The sequence below is a fragment of the Ictidomys tridecemlineatus genome, chromosome X (assembly GCF_052094955.1).
Source record: "Ictidomys tridecemlineatus isolate mIctTri1 chromosome X, mIctTri1.hap1, whole genome shotgun sequence".
NCBI lineage: Eukaryota > Metazoa > Chordata > Mammalia > Rodentia > Sciuridae > Ictidomys > Ictidomys tridecemlineatus.
This window is the reverse complement of record NC_135493.1, coordinates 49718197-49737898: the sequence shown is the minus strand read 5'-3', so window position 1 is coordinate 49737898 and position 19702 is coordinate 49718197. Positions and strand designations below refer to the sequence as shown.

The 19702-nt window shown below is 34.7% G+C and overlaps 1 protein-coding gene across 5 annotated transcripts in view; it reads right to left on the bottom strand.

Moving 5' to 3' along the window:
- Positions 1-19702, bottom strand: part of Pcdh11x (protocadherin 11 X-linked) — a 694600-nt gene that overhangs the window by 343199 nt on the left and 331699 nt on the right. For all 5 annotated transcript variants that reach the window (XM_040283707.2, XM_040283706.2, XM_040283708.2 and 2 more), the window contains one exon: positions 16095-16175. In XM_040283707.2, the coding sequence (XP_040139641.2) occupies positions 16095-16175 (81 nt within the window). The remainder of the gene's footprint in view (positions 1-16094; positions 16176-19702) is intronic.

Genomic DNA, 19702 nt, shown 5'->3' with positions numbered 1-19702 from the left:
GAGGAAAAATACTTCCACACCATACCAAGGAGCTCCCTAATCATTGTATATACCTTTAAAAAGATCTTTTGAGAATAATGGTTTGCTCTACAATTGTGCTGTAAATCAAAGAATAATATAATCATTAGATCATATAATAGATCCAGTTTTTAAGATGGTTCCATTTTCTTTTTATTATTACATATTTTTTTAAATTTTTTATTTTTTTATTGGTTGTTCACAACATTACAAAGCTCTTGACATATCATATTTCATACATTAGATTGAAGTGGGTTATGAACTCCCAATTTTACCCCAAATGCAGATTGCAGAATCACGTCGGTTACACATGCTTTAGAACACATCAGCAGACATATCAAACTAATTAGAAACTCGTATATTGGCTACCACAGATCTGAGCAATCTAAGCAGTGTGTCCTCCAAGAATACATTTTGAATTTGCTTATAATAGTTTTAGAACAGCAAAAATGAAGTATTTTAGCATATAATTTTATGCTCGTTTGAGAAACTGATACAAACTTAACAGATTTTATTATTTTATTCCATTGTGATAATTACTGCCAAAATCAATGAAAGGCAAGAGCATATTATATCTCTGGGACTTGTCAAATTTCCTTCTATAGATACTTGTGAATGTTCTCAGCTTGTTCAACTGTGTGAAGTGAAAACCATCTCTACTTTAGACCAGAACCAATCTGCACCATTCACTTGGAATACTTTAAGATTCCTATTCTTACTAAGTACAAAATTTAATGCACTAATGTGGGTATATATACTTGAATGTACCTGTTTGCTAACTCAATTTTACTTCCCCAAATCATATGTCTTAGAGGTTTCTCTGCTTCCTGCTATAATTTTTAATTTTTTATTGATTGGAAAAAAATAAAAATTTGTTGAACATCTACTATGTTCCAACTTCAAAGATTTTTTATGTTAACCCTCATAGAAATTATATGAAAATTATATTAATATACCCAGCTTGCAAATGTGGAAACAAACTCAAATAATTTATCACTTGTCCAAGGCTCTGTCTATAGTTAATAGAAGAATTATTAGTTGGAGTCTCACTGCAAAGAGAATCAGATAGTATGGTTGCTTGACCATGAGTATCAACTCTGCTTACATATTTTTTTCTATAGACTTTCTCCACAAGATCAGGACCTGAAAGATAATCTAAATTAATCATAGTCCCTCTTGGGAATTCTACCATGCCTTACAGGCCTCTCTCCTTTCAGGATCATACCTTCATCACAATGATGTCCCAGCTCTATTCCTAGTGTTTATCCTCTCTCAGGTGGCCTCCATTTCACTGTGAAAGTGCTTTTCTTATGATTCCACATGATAAACCAAGTGATGAGCTTTTAGCACCTTGATTTCAGTGTGATCAACAAGACTCTCTCTGTGATTACAATTTTTTTAAAGTTTGGTGCTAGGCATTGCTAGAAGACTCAGGCACAAGTTGATGAGTCATAATCCAAAACTCTATATAAACAAATGATTCATATAATATGGGTATACTATTTTGATTTCTTCCCATATTTGAAAAATAAGAATTTATATTTTGTAATTTGTATTATTATTATACTGAATGGTAAATTCTGTATTTATTTTCTGAAGCCTAATAAATAATAGATATGAACACCATAGTTAATAACTTCTTTTCAAAGTTGGTTGCAATATTTTGTGGTTCAAGAGCTCCAGAAGAATGGTCTCTATCTGTTGTACTGTATATTCACCTGCTGTGGGTGCTCAAAAGCTTTCATCTGTGGGCATGAGACCTATATTTGATGTTGCTGATTTTTATTAACATGCCAAATTAATCATGGGTTGTCATATCATACTTGTGATGTATGTTCACTGAGAAACCATTCCATATGAATATGACAAGATGTGAGGGAAAGAATGATTGAGCAAAGAGCATGTACTTCAGAATCAGAGGATTTTTAAAAAATCTAACACTTTAATCTGTGCAATCTTATTTAGATTATTTAACCTCCCTGAGGCTCAGTTTGCTCAACTAAAAGATACCTCAACAAAGCTATTATAAGGACAAAAATAAAAGGAAATAATTACTGTAGAGCACTTAGTATGATGTCTTTAATAATCAGTTAAAAATAAAAGTTATTAATAATTAAAAGTAAAGCACTCAAACTGCTAAAGGTCAAGGACAATGGCAAAATATTAGGTCTCTGGTTGGAGAACAATGTTAAGAATTTTTCCTATGTCTAAAAATAACATCAATCACTTATAAATAATGTTGTCACATCAGAGTATGTTGATTTTCTTTTTAAATTAGGCTTCCTATTGTGTAAAGAGTTACATCTAAATTTGGCTTGGCATTTAATGCCATTCAAAAAATAGCTTTTTAATCTGAAAATAATTCTCTAAAATTTCCAGTTTAAGCTCTGGAAAAATTCTGATCTCAAAACTTCATGGTAATGGTTACCTTATACTTCCTAGAACGTATGTTTTTCCTTACAAAACAGAGAAGTCATAACAAAAAAAAATCTTGAATTTCTAAGAAAAAGATTAAGTACTCTAGTCTTTGAGGGAAACATGAATTATGAAATGTGTGGTTTGAAAAGTTTTTTTTAATATATAAGTGGGTATCTTAAAAGCATTATAAAAATGTCATGTGATGTGAAACTGGCTGGCAATTGAAGATAGTTAATGGAATGTGCAACTTGGAAAATGTTAAGTGGTTTCATGACCCCAGTGAATGTTTTCCAGGATAGGTCTGCTACTAATGAAAAAACATTACAAGTGGTCCCCACCCGCCCCCATAGACACATTGATAGCAATAGAAAAAGTTGTCCATGTATAGTCTAATATTTGATGATTCAATCATGCATATTCTAGGAAGGCAATTTTCTGGAATTATCTATTTTGTTTTCCTTGTTAAAGAAGAGCAGTGTTGACCCTAAACCTGAGCATCAAAACTTCCATTTGCAGTGTTTACAAAAACCCAAACTTGTGTCACTCACTTTGTCAGCAATTATAGGTCATATGAAAGAATTATTAAGAGCTGATTATATTTTATGAAAACTGATTAACCAAACTCCTGTGGATTTCTTAAACTGTACTGTGGTAAAATATATTATTGTAGCAATTCCTCCATCAAATGAATTTGATGTTAACATATTGAATTTGTGATCCTGTTAGTCATAATTCCAAGATTAGAAGGCAATTTTAAAAACTGTGGAAATTCTCACATTCTATCACTGTTAATTATCCTTTCTTGTCCTGCAGAAAGACTTTCATTAAAGATTATCATAGTAGATTTAACATCTCTACAAACTGCATTTGGGGAATTATTTCAAAATTCTTTATGGTTTGCTGTTGAGAGCCACAGCCAAAGGGGCCCCAGCAAACTTCCAGCTGCCAGCAAGCTTCAGACTGCCCCAGCAACATCTAGCTGATTGGCTCCTCTGCGGTGATGTTCATTGGGCTGTTTCCCTGCCCTTCAGACTGCCAGCTGATGATTGGCTCACAGCTGCCCCAGCAACATCTAGCTGATTGGCTCCTCCACGGAGCTGCTCATTGGGTGACTTCTTTGGCTCTGCCCACGCAACCCAGCCAATCGGCCTCAAGAGGAGGAGGATTGTGGGAGGAAAAGGCTGGTGTGGGAGAGAGAGGCTTGTGGAAGCCGGTGGTGGCAGTTGGGCTCTGAGGGTTTTTCCCTGGAGCTGTTTTGTTTGGCGTTTGTAGTTCTAAAAATAAAGTTAGTTTCTTTTTGACAAGTGGCTCCTGATTTGTGCCAAGCCAGACTTCGGCATTTGGTGGCTCGCACGGGGAGCAACTGAGGGTAAGTAAACTGCTCGCCCCTGAGGGCAGGGCGAGAGGATGGGGAGCCATTCTAAGATTCCTCTTTTGTTTTGCTTCATTTTTGTTTTAACTTGCCTGTCCCTGGAGATGAGTGAGAGGGAAGAAAAACCACTCACATCTGGGGAAAAACTATTTGCGTTTGAGGAACAGATAGGGAGAAAGGACGGATGCATATGTCAGGAGGATAGAAAGGCTGTTATAATGATTTTGTGTGGTTCCCTTTTTATTGGATTCTGTCTCGGTTTTGTTTGGCGTCATCTTGTTGGGTTGTATTATAGTAGAAATACGGGATCAGCAATTAGTAAAAAACAAACCGAAAGAGTGTTAAGTAAATTGTTAGAGGAAGGAAGCTTCCCAGTAAAACCAAGAGCAGTCAGGGCATATGTTGATGTAATACAAGAATATAGCCCATGGCTTTTTAAGGAGGGGTTGTTAGATATATCACAATGGAACCATCATGGTGAAGATTTAAAAAGAATAGAAAAGAACAACCCAGGGACTCTGCCAGTTGGCACATTGTCATTGTGGACGTTGGTATCTAGTTTGCTTAGTCCAAAGCCTTCAGTTCAGACAGAGGTAGAGGAAGAAGAAGACATATTGATTCAAGTAGAAGAGGAAGTCTCTCAAGTTAGTCAGACAGAGGAAAAGATTCAAGTAAAAGCTCGAGCTAGTCAGAAAGAGGAAAAGATTCAAGTAAAAGAGAAGGTCTTTCGAGATAGTGAGACAGAGGAAGGAAGTTTAGAGCAGAAAAATCTATCAGGGGAAAAGTTAAAACAGGTGACTGCTAATAAGACCCTTTTATTAGAGAGCGCAAGTGTCCAACCAACAGCACCGCCTCTACAGGAGACTGCTACTAACAGCATTCTATCACCAGAGGGCGTAAGTGTTCAACCAACAGCGCCACCTCTACAGGAGACTGCTACTAACAGCACTCTATCACCAGAGGGCATAAGTGTCCAATCAACAGCACCACCTCCATATGCTAAGAGACTCCCAACCCCCGCAGTTGATAGTTTGGATCCTGAGACAGGATCTCAAGTATGCCCTGTATTTGAGGTAGGAGGGCAGCGAACTTACCAGGGTTTAAATTTCAAATCAGTGAAGGAGCTAAAAGAGGCTGTAACAACCTATGGTCCTCAAGCACCCTTCACTGTAAGCTTGGTCGAATCCATTACCAACTTAAGCATGACGCCAGCAGATTGGGCTAGTTTGTGTAAAGCTGTGCTAAATGGAGGACAATACCTGTTATGGAAGGTTGCCAATGAGGAATTTTGCAAGGAGACGGCTAGTCGAAATGCAGCAGCTGGTTATCCTCAGAGAAATCTAGATATGTTGTTAGGAAAGGGACCTTATGAGGATCGGCAGCAACAACTTGCATATGATCCTGGTGTATATTTACAAATTGCTGTAGATGCAGTTAGGGCATGGAAGTCTTTACAAGAACCTGGAGGTTTACAAGGTCAATTATCTAAGATAATACAAGGAGCTAATGAACCTTATGCTGAATTTGTAGATAGGCTTATTCAAACAGCTACCAGAGTTTTTGGGAATACAGAACAAGCAATGCCATTTATAAAACAACTGGCTTATGACCAAGCGAATCGTTGGTGTAGAGATATCATTAGACCATGGAAACATGAAGATTTAAACACATATATTAAATTATGTAGAGACATTAATGAACAAGGGCAAATTGTGGCAGCTGCAGTAAAACAAGCTTTAGATGCCAGAGACATTAATGAACAAGGGCAAATTGTGGCAGCTGCAGTAAAACAGGCTTTAGATGCCAGAGACATTAATGAACAAGGGCAAATTGTGGCAGCTGCAGTAAAACAGGTTTTAGATGCCAGAGACATTAATGAACAAGGGCAAATTGTGGCAGCTGCAGTAAAACAGGCTTTAGATGCCAGGCCAAGAACATGCTACAATTGTCAACAAACAGGACATTTTAAAAGGAATTGCCCCATAGGAGGAGGGTTTAACAAAACTAGGTATCAAACAAGTAGAATACCGGGTATTTGCCCACGATGCCGTAGAGGGAGACATTGGGCTAATGAATGCCGTTCTCAAACCACCATAGAGGGTACTCCATTATATTGGGCTAATGAATACCGTCCTCAAACCACCATAGAGGGTACTCCATTATCAAAAAACGAACAAGGACAAGGTGTTTATCCACAATATCGTGGACAAAGGCATCGGGCTCCGTTGCCAAAAAATGGACAGGGGGCCCCAATGCTCCGGGGCCCCAAACCACAAATATACGGAGCACTGGAGGAACCCAGCAACCCCAGCAACCCCATCAGGGTAGTGCCCAGCACATCAGATCCCTCATCAGACAAACCAGAGGGAGCGCAGGGTTGGACATCTGCGCCTCCACCAAATCAGTACTAACTCCAGAGATGGGAGTTCAAATCATTCCCACAGGGGTAAAAGGACCTCTTCCCAAAGGAACAGTAGGCTTATTATTGGGACGCAGCTCTTCTACTCTAAAAGGACTTTTGATAAGTCCTGGGGTAATTGATTCCAATTATGAAGGTGAAATCAAAATTATAGCCAGTTCTCCAAAGGGTATATCAGTAATTTCACCAGGAGATAGAATAGCACAGTTACTAATAATACCAAGCCTACATGATAAATTTTCCAGTCATGTTGTAGAAAGAGGTTCCAAGGGATTAGGCTCCACAGGTGTAGATTGGGCTATGCTTTCTTTAAATTTAGATTCTCGCCCCATGCTAAAACTAAATATTCAAGGACATGAATTTAATGGGCTACTGGATACAGGTGCAGACCTTAGCATCATCTCTCGTCAAGAATGGCCAAAACATTGGCCATTACAACAAGCCACTCAATCGCTTCGAGGCCTAGGAGTGGCGACTAATCCCGATAGAAGTGCAATGCTATTAGATTGGAAGGATCCTGAAGGATGTGAAGGAACTATACAGCCATATGTATTGGATCATCTTCCCGTAAATTTATGGGGACGAGATGTCTTAGATCAATTAGGTTTGACATTAACAAATAATATCAATCAAAATGCACCCACTATTATGGCTAGACAAGGTTTTAGGAAAGGAAAAAGATTAGAAAGACAAGAACAATGTATAGCAGCACCAATACAAATAGATCAAAGAACAGACAGACATGGGTTGGATTTTCACAAAGGGCCACTGAGACAATAAAAATTACATGGAAATCAGAAAGACCAGTATGGGTTCCTCAGTGGCCCTTGACTAAAGAAAAGACACAAGTAGCCCATGATCTGGTCAAACAACAATTAGCGGAAGGACATATACAACCTTCTGTATCTCCCCATAATACTCCCATTTTTGTCATCAAAAAGAAATCTGGTAAATGGAGATTACTGCAAGATTTAAGAGCCATTAACAATGAAATGGTCATTATGGGACCTGCTCAATCGGGGATTCCTCAATTGTCTGCTTTGCCAAAAACCTGGTATGTTTTAGTTATAGATATTAAAGATTGTTTTTTTTCAATTCCAATTCATCCTGAGGATAGTCCACGTTTTGCATTTACTATCCCTGCACTAAATCATGAAGGTCCTGATCAGAGATATGAATGGAAAGTACTCCCTCAAGGGATGGCTAACAGCCCAACTATGTGTCAAATTTATGTTAACAAAGTAATCCAGCCACTTAGAAATCAAAATCCTGAACTACAAATATTTCACTATATGGATGATGTGTTATTGGCACACAAAGCTAAAAACACATTGCTAGAATGTTATGCCACACTTACAAACTTATTAAAAAATTATAATCTAGAGATAGCAATAGATAAAGTACAATTAAATTTTCCAATTAATTATTTAGGAGTTCTATTATCCTCAACCATGGTCCGTCCACCAAAAATTCAAATACGAGTAGATCAACTCAAATCACTTAATGACTTTCAAAAGTTATTAGGAGACATAAATTGGATAAGGCCTTATCTAGGTATTCCAACAGGAGAATTGGGACCTTTATTTGATATCCTAAAAGGTCCATCAGATCCAAATTCACCCCGAATGTTAACGCCTGAAGCAAGAAAGGCATTAAAAATCATTGAAACATATATGGAAAATATGCATTTGGATAGAATTGATATAAGTTTGCCTTTATTATTTATTGTATTTTGGCAAGAAGGTCCATTATTATGGATACATTTATCTTATTCTCCTAACACTATTCTTACTAGATATCCTGAGGCTGTAGGACAATTAATACTCAAAGGAATAAAAACAGCAAAGGCAGTGTTTGGAATTTCTCCCCATAAAATTATTACTCCATATACTATGAATCAAATTGATGAATTAGCTAATGAGTTAAATACTTGGGCAATAATAATGTGCAAATCTAATGTTTCATTTGATAACCACTTACCATCTAATCCTTTATTGTCTTTTTGGTCATTGCATCCTGTAATTTTTCCAAAAATGACAAGAAAAACACCTATCATGAATGCTCCAAATATATTCACTGATGGGTCAAATAATGGTACAGCAGCAATAGTTACACCTGATCAAACTTTTACATTTTTAGTACCCAAACAATCAGCTCAAAAGGTAGAGCTTAATGCAGTATTACAAACTTTTGTGATGTTTAAAGATTCTGTATTTAATTTATTTTCTGATAGCCAGTATATAGTTAATGCTATAGTATCCCTTGAAGATGCTGGTAGAATTTCCCCTTCTTCTACTGTTTTCTCTTTGTTTTCCACTATACAAAGTTTAATCTGGGACAGAAAAGATCCATTCTTTATAGGACATATCAGGGCACATACAGGATTGCCTGGAGCCCTTAGTTTAGGCAATGATTTAGCAGATAAAACTACACGTGACATACATATTTTCTCTGTACTAGAAGAAGCTATAAATTTTCATGAAAGATTCCATGTCAATGCTAATACTTTACAAAAGCGTTTTAAAATAACTAAGGAACAAGCTAGACAAATAATAAAACAATGTCAAAATTGTGTGACCTTTTTACCACAAGTTAATCTTGGAGTCAATCCTAGAGGATTGATGCCTAACCATATTTGGCAGATGGACGTCACACACTTGCCAGAATTTGGAAAATTAAAATATTTGCATGTTACAATTGATACTTCTTCTGGATTTTTGATGGGCTCCCTTCATGCCGGCGAAAAAACTAAAGATGTTATAGCTCATTGCTTACAAAATTTTGCCACTGTGGGCATTCCAAAACAGTTAAAAACAGATAATGCCCCTGGTTATACGTCTACTTCTTTTAAACAATTTTGCTCATCATTTGGCATTACTCATATAACAGGAATCCCATACAATCCACAGGGTCAAGGCATAGTTGAAAGAGCTCATCAAACTATTAAAATGTACTTATTAAAGCAAAAAGATGGAATTGGGAAGGGGTATATATTCCCCAAAGATAAACTTAAAATAACGCTTTTTACTCTAAACTTTTTAAATTTGGATTCATCAGGACTTAGTGCTGCAGAAAGGCATATGTGTCCAAAAAATGTACATAAGCCCAAGGTACTTTGGAAAGATATTCTAACAGGACAATGGAAAGGTCCTGACCCAGTAATTGTCTGGAATCGGGGGTCTGTTTGTGTGTTTCCACAGGAAGAACAGCAGCCGATTTGGATTCCAGAGAGATTAACCAAGGTTCTGACCCAGAACAGCAGCCGATTTGGATTTCAGAGAGATTAACCAAGGTTCTGACCCAGTGATTGTCTGGAGTCGGGGGCCTGTTTGTGTGTTTCCACAGGGAGAACAGCAGCTGATTTGGATTCCGGAGAGATTAACTAAAATCCTGACCCAGTGATTGTCTGGAGTCGGGGGTCTGTTTTTGTGTTTCCACAGAGAGAACAGCAGCCGATTTGGATTCCAGAGAGATTAACTAAAGCGATTTCTACAGACCAAAAAGAAGATGATTTAGCTCAAATCCATAATAGCTGATATCCAAAACTCCAATTTGGCTATCCTTACATCTGCGACAGAACCAGGATGCTTTTTTCAATATCTATTTTATTATTGCCCTTTCCCATATCATGAAGTTCTATTTTATTTTTTTGAGCTCATACAGACCTAGGTTAATGTTTTGCTGATCAGTTCTATTTTTTTTTTTTTTTTTTTGACTATAGAGTTTTTAAACATTGCAATAGAGATTTTACCTGTAAAAAGTTATAAGGCCTTTACTATTGTGTTATGTGTTGTATGTATTATGTTATGTGTGCACACTTGTGTTTTGTGTTATATGTTTGAATGTACGTATGTCCAATGTACATATTTCTATATATCATATATGATGAGCGCTCATGAAAAGATGGATCCAAATATTTTTTTTTTTTTATTCACGTGATTTAAATGGTTTAATTTAAATTGGGTAAATAACTGTTAAGAATTGTTTTAATATGTAAACAAAAAAGGAGGTTAACAGATCTGTTTGTTTGCTCTCACCTTTAGTTTTCATTATATTTAATAATTCTCTTCACTATAATGTAAATTGTTAAGAAAATTGTTTTCTTTTAGTGTCTTCTGGAATGTTACCTAATTTTTTCTTTAGCCATTATTGCCAGAATTTCTATCTTCATCCCAGTGCCGATGAAGATAATATAAATTGTTAAGAAAATTGTTTTCTTTTAAGAAAATTGTTTTCTTTTAGTGCCTTCTGGAATGTTACCTAATTTTTTCTTTAGCCATTATTGCCAGAATTTCTATCTTCATCCCAGTGCCGATGAAGATAATATAAATTGTTAAGAAAATTGTTTTCTTTTAGTGTCTTCTGGAATGTTACCTAATTTTTTCTTTAGTCATTATTGCCAGAATTCCTATCTTCATCCCTGTGCCGGTGAAGACAAAGATAAAACTAATCTACAGTTTCTGCAATAGCCATCACTGAACTGCTTACAGAACTTGCACTGAACTGCTTACAGAACTATGTGTCATTTGTATGCATTGTGAACTATCTGTTGGTGCAGCGACTTGTGGTAGTGTTGGGGTATTTTTGCTGATGATTTCATCGGTGGTACAATTTTCCCAAAAGGAGCCGTCAATTGACTTGGTATATCGTCCTCCCTTCTGCTTGTCATGATCATTCAGCTAAAATTTGGGGGTCAACAGAGGTGAGGCAAAGAACCTCACCCCCCCCCCCCGCTGAGACCTCTCCACAGGTGTGGCTGTACTGGACCGGTAGTCAATGACGGGTAAGATCCAATTACAATGGTACCAACCTAAGACAGGAGGCTGACGCCCTGAGGTCAGCTCATCCGAAGACGGGTAAGGACCATATGTATTGGACAACCTAAGGCAGGCACGGTCCATAAGCCACATGCTTGTTGTTTAAACAGAGAGGGGGAGATGTTGAGAGCCACAGCCAAAGGGGCCCCAGCAAACTTCCAGCTGCCAGCAAGCTTCAGACTGCCCCAGCAACATCTAGCTGATTGGCTCCTCTGCGGTGATGTTCATTGGGCTGTTTCCCTGCCCTTCAGACTGCCAGCTGATGATTGGCTCACAGCTGCCCCAGCAACATCTAGCTGATTGGCTCCTCCACGGAGCTGCTCATTGGGTGACTTCTTTGGCTCTGCCCACGCAACCCAGCCAATCGGCCTCAAGAGGAGGAGGATTGTGGGAGGAAAAGGCTGGTGTGGGAGAGAGAGGCTTGTGGAAGCCGGTGGTGGCAGTTGGGCTCTGAGGGTTTTTCCCTGGAGCTGTTTTGTTTGGCGTTTGTAGTTCTAAAAATAAAGTTAGTTTCTTTTTGACAAGTGGCTCCTGATTTGTGCCAAGCCAGACTTCGGCAGTTTGCAGTTATTTTTCTTTTCATTTTAGCATCATAAAGGGTCATCTTACATTGTCATGTACAAATGTATACAAAATATACAGAAAATTATATTTGATTAAGATCGGAAAAAGCTTCCATTTAAAATATTTCTTGTCCCCAGGACTACCTTCCATTCTTTCATTTCACTCTTGAAAAAATTTCCCATAGTGGTTAGGAAAATGAGTGTTGGAGTCACACACAAGGAATATGCATTCAACTTTAAATATATTCTAGTATATTTCTGGCCACAATTTTTTATTTATAAAATAAAAAAGTAATAATAGATTTAATAATAAGCATAGATTTGTAATGAAAATTAAACAAGTTAACTGTTTAAGAGATTATACTGTACATAGTAAATTTATAAAAGTTTTGTTAAATTATGGGGCTGGGGATGTTGCTCAAGCGGTAGAGCACTCACCTGGCATGAGCACGGCGATGTGTTCGAACCTAAGCACCACATACAAATAAAGATGTTGTGTCCGCCGAAAACTAGACAATAAATATTAAAAAATTCTCTCTCTCTCTCTCTCTCTCTCTCTCTCTCTCTCTCTCTCTCTCTCTCTCAAAAAGTTTTGTTAAATGAAATAAATAAATTCAATTGGAATATTTCACTTTCTTCCATCAGCCTTTCCAATTAGTCTTTACTTGTACTTTTCTTATTTCTCTTGAATAACTCAACAGCTTTGCACTATTTTATTTACTGTCTGAGTCAAAGTTAGTAATGGTCTTTGTTAAATATATATGACTCATTCATTAGCTGTGGCTATAAGATTTGGGGAATTAAAATCAAACAGTATAATGTATACAATCCAAACATTCTACCTAAGTTTTGCAGTACTATCATGCTGAACTGTTTATGTTTCCATGAATATAAGATCTGATAACAAAATATCTGTTTTTTTATGAAATGCAGCGACAGTCAAGACATTTTCTATATTCATAATCAGAATACTATCTTACTGACAAAAGTTTTTTCACAAGCAATGCAATTACTACTGAAAAGTCAGAAAAGTATGAAAAGCCTCAAGAAATATACTAATTTTATTTTGTTTTAATTTGAAAGAATATAATTCAGCTTTAGATTTGCTAGCTCATTAAACATTATAATTGCTATAAATCAGATGCAAGGAAAATGGAGGGAGAATTTATTATGAAAAGAGAAAAGATCAAGCCACTATAAATGCCACATTACAAAAAAATAAGAACCTCAGACAAACTGACTTATGCATTCAGCATATGTAAAGCTGGTCAAAAACCAGTTTTTGAATAGCTCTCTATTTCATCTATGTACTCTACCAGTGCTACAATATTCCCTGGTGAACATTTATGATTCCAGTTATGCACCAAATCCAGCTATTTAAATGTTTTCTTAAGACTAACAAAAACGTATTTCCTCTTATAAGGAAAGGGACACTCTCCTTTGATCTACTTTATCCATATGATAAGTTGATCTATGATTTCATGGTTCACATACTACTTTAATTAGTTGAATAGTTGGCTTTTATTGGCAGGAACCATTGTGCTATAAAAGATACAAATGCAGCACTTGCCCATGTGTTTAAAAGTAAACTCTCAAATTCACTACCTGTATCAAGGATTCTAATTAGTGACATCTAAATGTTTGATGTATTTAAAGATTTCAATGGAGAAATGGAAATAATTTTCAGAATGACTCTAGTTTTAGTCATTTCTTTTCTCAGAAAATTGCTTTTTTTGGGGGGGGAGGGGATACTGAGGACTGAACCCAGGGGTACTCAACCTCTGAGCCCCATCCCCAGCCCTTTTTATATTTTATTTAGAGACAGGGTCTTGCTGAGTTGCTAAGGGCTTTGCTAAATTGCTGAGGCTGGCTTTAAACTTGCAATCCCCTGTCTCAGCCTCTCAAACTGCTGGTATTACAGGAGTGGCCACCACATCTGGCTCAGAAAAATTTTTTTTAATCCCCCGAATGAGTAAGGAATATCTTCTTGAAGATGAGATATTTCATGAAGAAGCATAAAAGCTCAATCATAAAAAATATTTTCTTTAAACTTTTCTGAGGCCAGCACAATATTTATCAAAAACAAGGTTGAAAAGTTCCTATTTGTACCTTATACATAGTAATACTATATATGCAATGTAACTTAGCACTATACAGCTTATCTTAACTTTTTTTTTTCACTTTTATAATGCATGTCAAACTGCAATTGAAGCCTCAGGCAGTAAAGACAATCAAAGCTATCAGATACTTAAAAGACTTATGAAATAAAAGATCCTCGAGCAAAAAGAAACCACTATGTAGGCACCCATTATTCTCTATGGAGATTCTAACTTGGTTAAAAATGAAAAAAAAATCAGTAATTGGTAAGAAATTAGTAAATTATATGGCATTTGATTTAGTAGAATACAATCAGTATTAAGTACTTGACTAAACAAAATATTACTGATAGAGCATCTTCTTATTGATGGAGGACATATGTTACATAACAATGTTTAATTCCATCTGACTTCTAAATAATTATACCAGTTATAAGCTATGTCATACTAGTAGGCCAAATTTTGCGACCTTAATTTATATACCATAAAATTGTATAAGGCTCAGGGTGTAGCTCAATGGCACAGTACTTGCCCAGGAAGTGTCAAGCTCTGAAGCTGTGAAAAATAAATAAAAATATATATATATATATATATATATATTGTGTACTTTTCTTCAAAACTTTTAAAGACTCAGAGTTTTTGTTTGTTTGTTTTAACATCAAGGAGTCAATAAAACTGATGCTGAACGTATGAGAGGCATCTTGGATTAAAAATGTAGAAAGTCATATTATGGTTCACCTCATATTCTATTTCTTCACCAATTTTCTTGAGGAAAACTCAGAGGTGCGAGACATGAGAATCTGAATATGAAATTTGACAAAAAAAAAAAACAAATTCAGGTTGAATGATTTAAAACTTGTGATAATTTGGATAGATACTATGTTATATTTTACCTTTACGAAATTATTTCTTCCCACAGTACATCTAAAAAATAAATATTAAAAAATAGTTCTATAAGTCTACCAAAGAGCATAAACTATGTGAAATACTGTAGGATGTGATAATTGTAAAACACATGGTTTTTGTGAATTTTAGAAGCACACATGAAATAATAAACACATTTGATTCTCTTTCCACTTTAATATTGTAGATCCCTATTTATGTATAAAAATTTCTGAATTTATTTCCCTTGTAACACACAATAAGGTTTTTCAATTATTTTAGTTATAGATGGACATAATACTTTATTTTATTATTTTTTTAATGTAGTGCTGAGGATCAAACCCAATGCCTCACATATGCTAGGCAAGTGCTCTACCTCTGAGCCACAACACCAGCCCCAAACAATGATATTTGAAAATAACTGGATAGAAAACAATTTATGGCTAGTCATCTGGCACCCAAGCTATTAGATTCAGGACTTTTACCATATTAACATAACAACAGTAAATTAACCAGACACAGAATATTGAATGCCATAGAATTTTTAGATATTGGTCTCCTCACATTAGTTTTTAAAAGTACCCTTATAGCCTTTATTAGGAAAACAAATTTACATGTATTTATTAGTCACATTTTGGGCTATCTTAATTGAAATGGGTGAAATTAGTTTCTTTAAAACTACCTCATAATTTGATGTTAAAAATAAAAGCTCAAATGTATTTCTCCTAATTTATTTTACTGAGATTTCACTAATATTTGCCTAATTAACATAAAACAAATTGTGCTTTATTATACTAAGACTTAAATTTGCCATACTATAAAATGTTTCTCAATATGTTTCAATCCATTATCCTAGAACTCTCCTAAACATTGGTAAAAGAGACAATCATTTAATAGATATTTTGAAAGGAAAAATTGTAACTGATCAAACAAACTAACTATACTATTATTATCAAACCATCTGTCTCAGCTTCCTAAGTCACTGGTGTTACAGGTGTGTACCACTACACCCAACTATGTCTGTACCTATTTACAGCTTCCTGAGAGACTATAGTTGCAAAAAAATTAAGAACCAAACCAAAAAAAAAAAAAACACTTTTGATGGTACTGTAGTTCTATCTCTCACTTTAGTTCTCTCACTTTATTGCAATTTGTCCACCTCATCCATAACTTAGAGCAACTTTGTCTCAGGCTACTGTCTGTCCTTGGGACCCATCATTTCTCCTAAAAAGTTTTACTACTTGTCTAAAATTGCATACACCTTCCTATGTCCTTTTCCCCTATGAAGAGAGTATTTAAGGCACAACTATCTGGTCCTTCTTGAGTTTTCATATTTTTGTAGGGCTCCTATGTACATATGTATGTTAATACACTTCCATGCTATTTCTTCTGATGAATTATTACCAGTCTCTTCCAGCTGATTCAAATATTGAAACTTCAGAGGGAAAGTATGAACTTTCTTACATAAGGAATAGGGAGGAAATATCAAAAGTAATGTCTCAATCATACCTGTGGTTGAGGATGAGTCCAGATTTCAACAGTTGTTGGCTCTTTCATGGGGGTGCGAGATCTTACAACCTCCTTCATTGGCTTTAGAAAGAGGGGGGAAATAAGTACTTTTAAGTTTTATGATAAAAGTTAAAAAAATGCATTTCACAAAAGCATTACACATAGATAATATTCTGCTTGAGTAAATTATCATTTTCTAGACATCACATTTTATTTATTCAACAAACAGGTAATTGAGGGTTAAAATGTGCCAGGTACACCTCTAGATACTAAAAATAAAAGGAGTATAAAAAAGAAATGAAATACTTTTCTTATAAAAGTTATGTACTAGTGTTACATTTTAGTGTTCAATTAAGCATATGCAAAGTTGTGGAAGACAATTTAAAATACTTAAATAAATCAAATTAAGGTATAGAGAATTTTAGTCCAGTTCTTTTACAATGTAATGGCCTTAAGAGCTATATTTATGAATGCACCATTGTCTCATCCTAAAATCTATCCTGTGTGTGCAACAATAGAAATTTACATTGTGTATATAAGGGTATTTAATATAGTAATAAAAACCAAGAATTTATCAATGAATCCACAGATGCTAATGTATCAACCCAGAACAATGATAAGCCTCTTGAAATGATGATGCCTGTAACACATTTAATTTTTTTCCCTCAGGATATAGAATATTTTTTCTTTTTAATATACTGAAGGAATATAATACATAATTTTTCTCTATGAGATTTTGGGATATGTGGGAATAGATTTGGTAAGAAGTTACTTGATCCATAAAGAGGAGATCTTTTTCAAAGAAGCTGAGGAATTCCAATTCAGTGACTGATGGATGTTTTGGTGCTAATATAATAAAGTAGAGTAGTTGTGTCAAAGACCTTATGTTACACTCTAATGATTTTGTATTGCTGTTTAGAGCACTAAAAATTTAAGTGATGCAGCTATTACTTGACAGAGTTTCAAGTGCTATATGTTTTACTATGACAGTTTATTTTATTTCTTTATTTTTATTACCAGTGCATGCCCATCATGTCAAAATAAGAAGAAAACATCAAACTTGGAACATCACAACTTCAAAGCAATTGGGCAGAAATTATTCTCTTACCAATTTAAATGACAAGTCATGTTTATCATGCAATGGCACTGTAACAGTGAAAAAATGATACTATACAAATTGACATTAGCAAACTAAGCACTCATTGCAATATCACAACTCACAGAAAAGCAATAGTCACAAAAATTAGAAAGTTAAAATGTAATATCTCATCACACCAGAACTTCTTCACAAAAATAAAATAGCAATAAAAATTAGGCTGTGACCAAAGTTAAATTCTGAAAGGCCCAATTGTTGTCCAAACAAAGAAAGCCAGTTCTGATGGAGAGTTAATTAAATCATGTATGCTTATAGTAGCTGAAGAAAGGTGTTCAGAGAATATAAACTTTAAATTAGCCTTTTGGCAAATACAGTGACTCAAAAAGTTGAGAACATCAATCACAACTACAATTACGGCTATAAAAAATAAGGGCAAATGATTTAGAATAAGTTTCATTGTCTCTTCATGAGTTAAAATATTTTACCAACAATGAACAGTTGCTCTTTGTGTGAAGAAGCAATACCAAATTTGATGCAACTAAATAATTAGCATCTATGGATGGTTTGCATGGAGAAGAATAGACGAGAGCATTTTCAAAGTAGTTGAGAAAACACAAAATTCAATAATAACTGAAGGGAGTGTACTAAAAATTTTATGACTGATAGTTTTTAAAACATGTGTGGGGCAAAAAGAAGTTTAGTTTAACAAAACAAATTTGTGAAAATATGAGTTCTTTAAGTCTATGGTTACTTGTTGCATTATACATCAACAAGTTATATTTTGTGGGAAGTATTTTACTCTATCTTGTATTATTGAATCTATAGGGTCAAGAGTGAATTTTATTCACTCTGTGAACCAAATCACTGTCAGGTGTATTAACTTATCAAAATGATAAATTGATTATCCTGACTTGTCCTCCCAAATAAGTGCCGGATTGCTTAACATTAACAAAATTGTATGGGGAATTTTCGAGCTCAAGTCCAAGATAGTGATTTTATTAAATGAAAAGAAGCAACCTCAACTATTATTACCAAACACTGAATCATTTCAGAAAATAAATTTTGTACATACTTAATATCTTTTAATAAATCAGTTTACAAATCAAAAGGTAAAAGAGTGCTTATATGTGAAACTTACAATTCAGTAAAATCATTTTGACAAGTTCTCCATATCACAAGTCATATCAAGTTACTTTATATATGTCAAGGCTGTCAAAAGTTAAAGAAATATATGTATATATATATATGAGTATCTCAATCCCAATACAAATTTGATATAAGTTGTGACAAAATAAAATTTAAGAGATTTACCTGGCTTTTAGTTGGAAATTACTAATTTTCAATGTAATGATATGCTAAGTGGCAAAGCCAAAAAAAAAACTAATATAATTTTTCAAATAGCTTTTAAGAGATATATACATTTATACTAAACTAAAATCACATACTCCTGGATTGATATTAGAATTTGAGAGTTCCCTTCTTTTTAAGAAGATATTTTCAGAGATGAGATACAGAAGTTCATTAATTTCCATAATAGACCTATATTCCATCAAAATTATACTTTATTACAATTTTTATTTTAATTAATAAAAATTTTGTGAAAATTAACTTTCTCTCTTTAAAAATAACTCTGGCCCTTTAAAGGGAAATATTTCTGACCTCTGAACTAGGCAAGAAGGGAAGAAATAGCAGTAACTGTCACTAATGGATAATTCTTAAAATAAGTAAAGTCTGATAGACTTTGGATGCAGTGGATAAAACATATGGCGACCTCTTTGGCAAAGTGAGCAAGCAATGTGGTCTAAGTATATACTGAGAAAATATTGCAGTTAGGAACTTTGATCAAATAAGGGAAACTAGTTTATTAGATTGTATCTAATGGTTTTGAAGATTAATAATTCTATATTTCAATTCCTTTTGTTTCAAAGAAAAATAATAATAAAAATATAAAAGTCTCTGCTGAGCTATTTATCTCTTTTTTATTTAAGGGAAATAAAAATGTATCACAGAACATATTTTCTTATATGTATTATTTCCATTCTCTGATAATGTATAATTACAGTTCTTTAACTTTCCATTAATCCAAACCTCAAATTCTTTGCTGCATTCATAGATAAATATGTTTTTTTTTCCTGAATTTAAGAGTGAATATACTCATCAAACAAAAAACTACCAGGAGAATTCTGCAATCCCCAGTTGTTTATAGAGATACATTACAAATCACTTAATGTTGTTTTGTAGGGAAAAACATACATCAGAAAATAAATCATTATTTGGATGCTGCTTTTATTGGTATCCCAGAGAACAGAAATGCCAAAAGAGATGCAGCAGAATGGGGGACAAATGAATACAAAAAATGAATTAAGCTCATACTCTAGATGGACTTGCAAAATTAACTGTTTATACTGATACAGGAAGCAAAGTAGAAAAACTCAAATATGCTTGAGCAGCATGTCATAGGCTATAGAGGTTTCTCATCAGAACTGTGCTCAGAACTTTCACTTAACTTTTT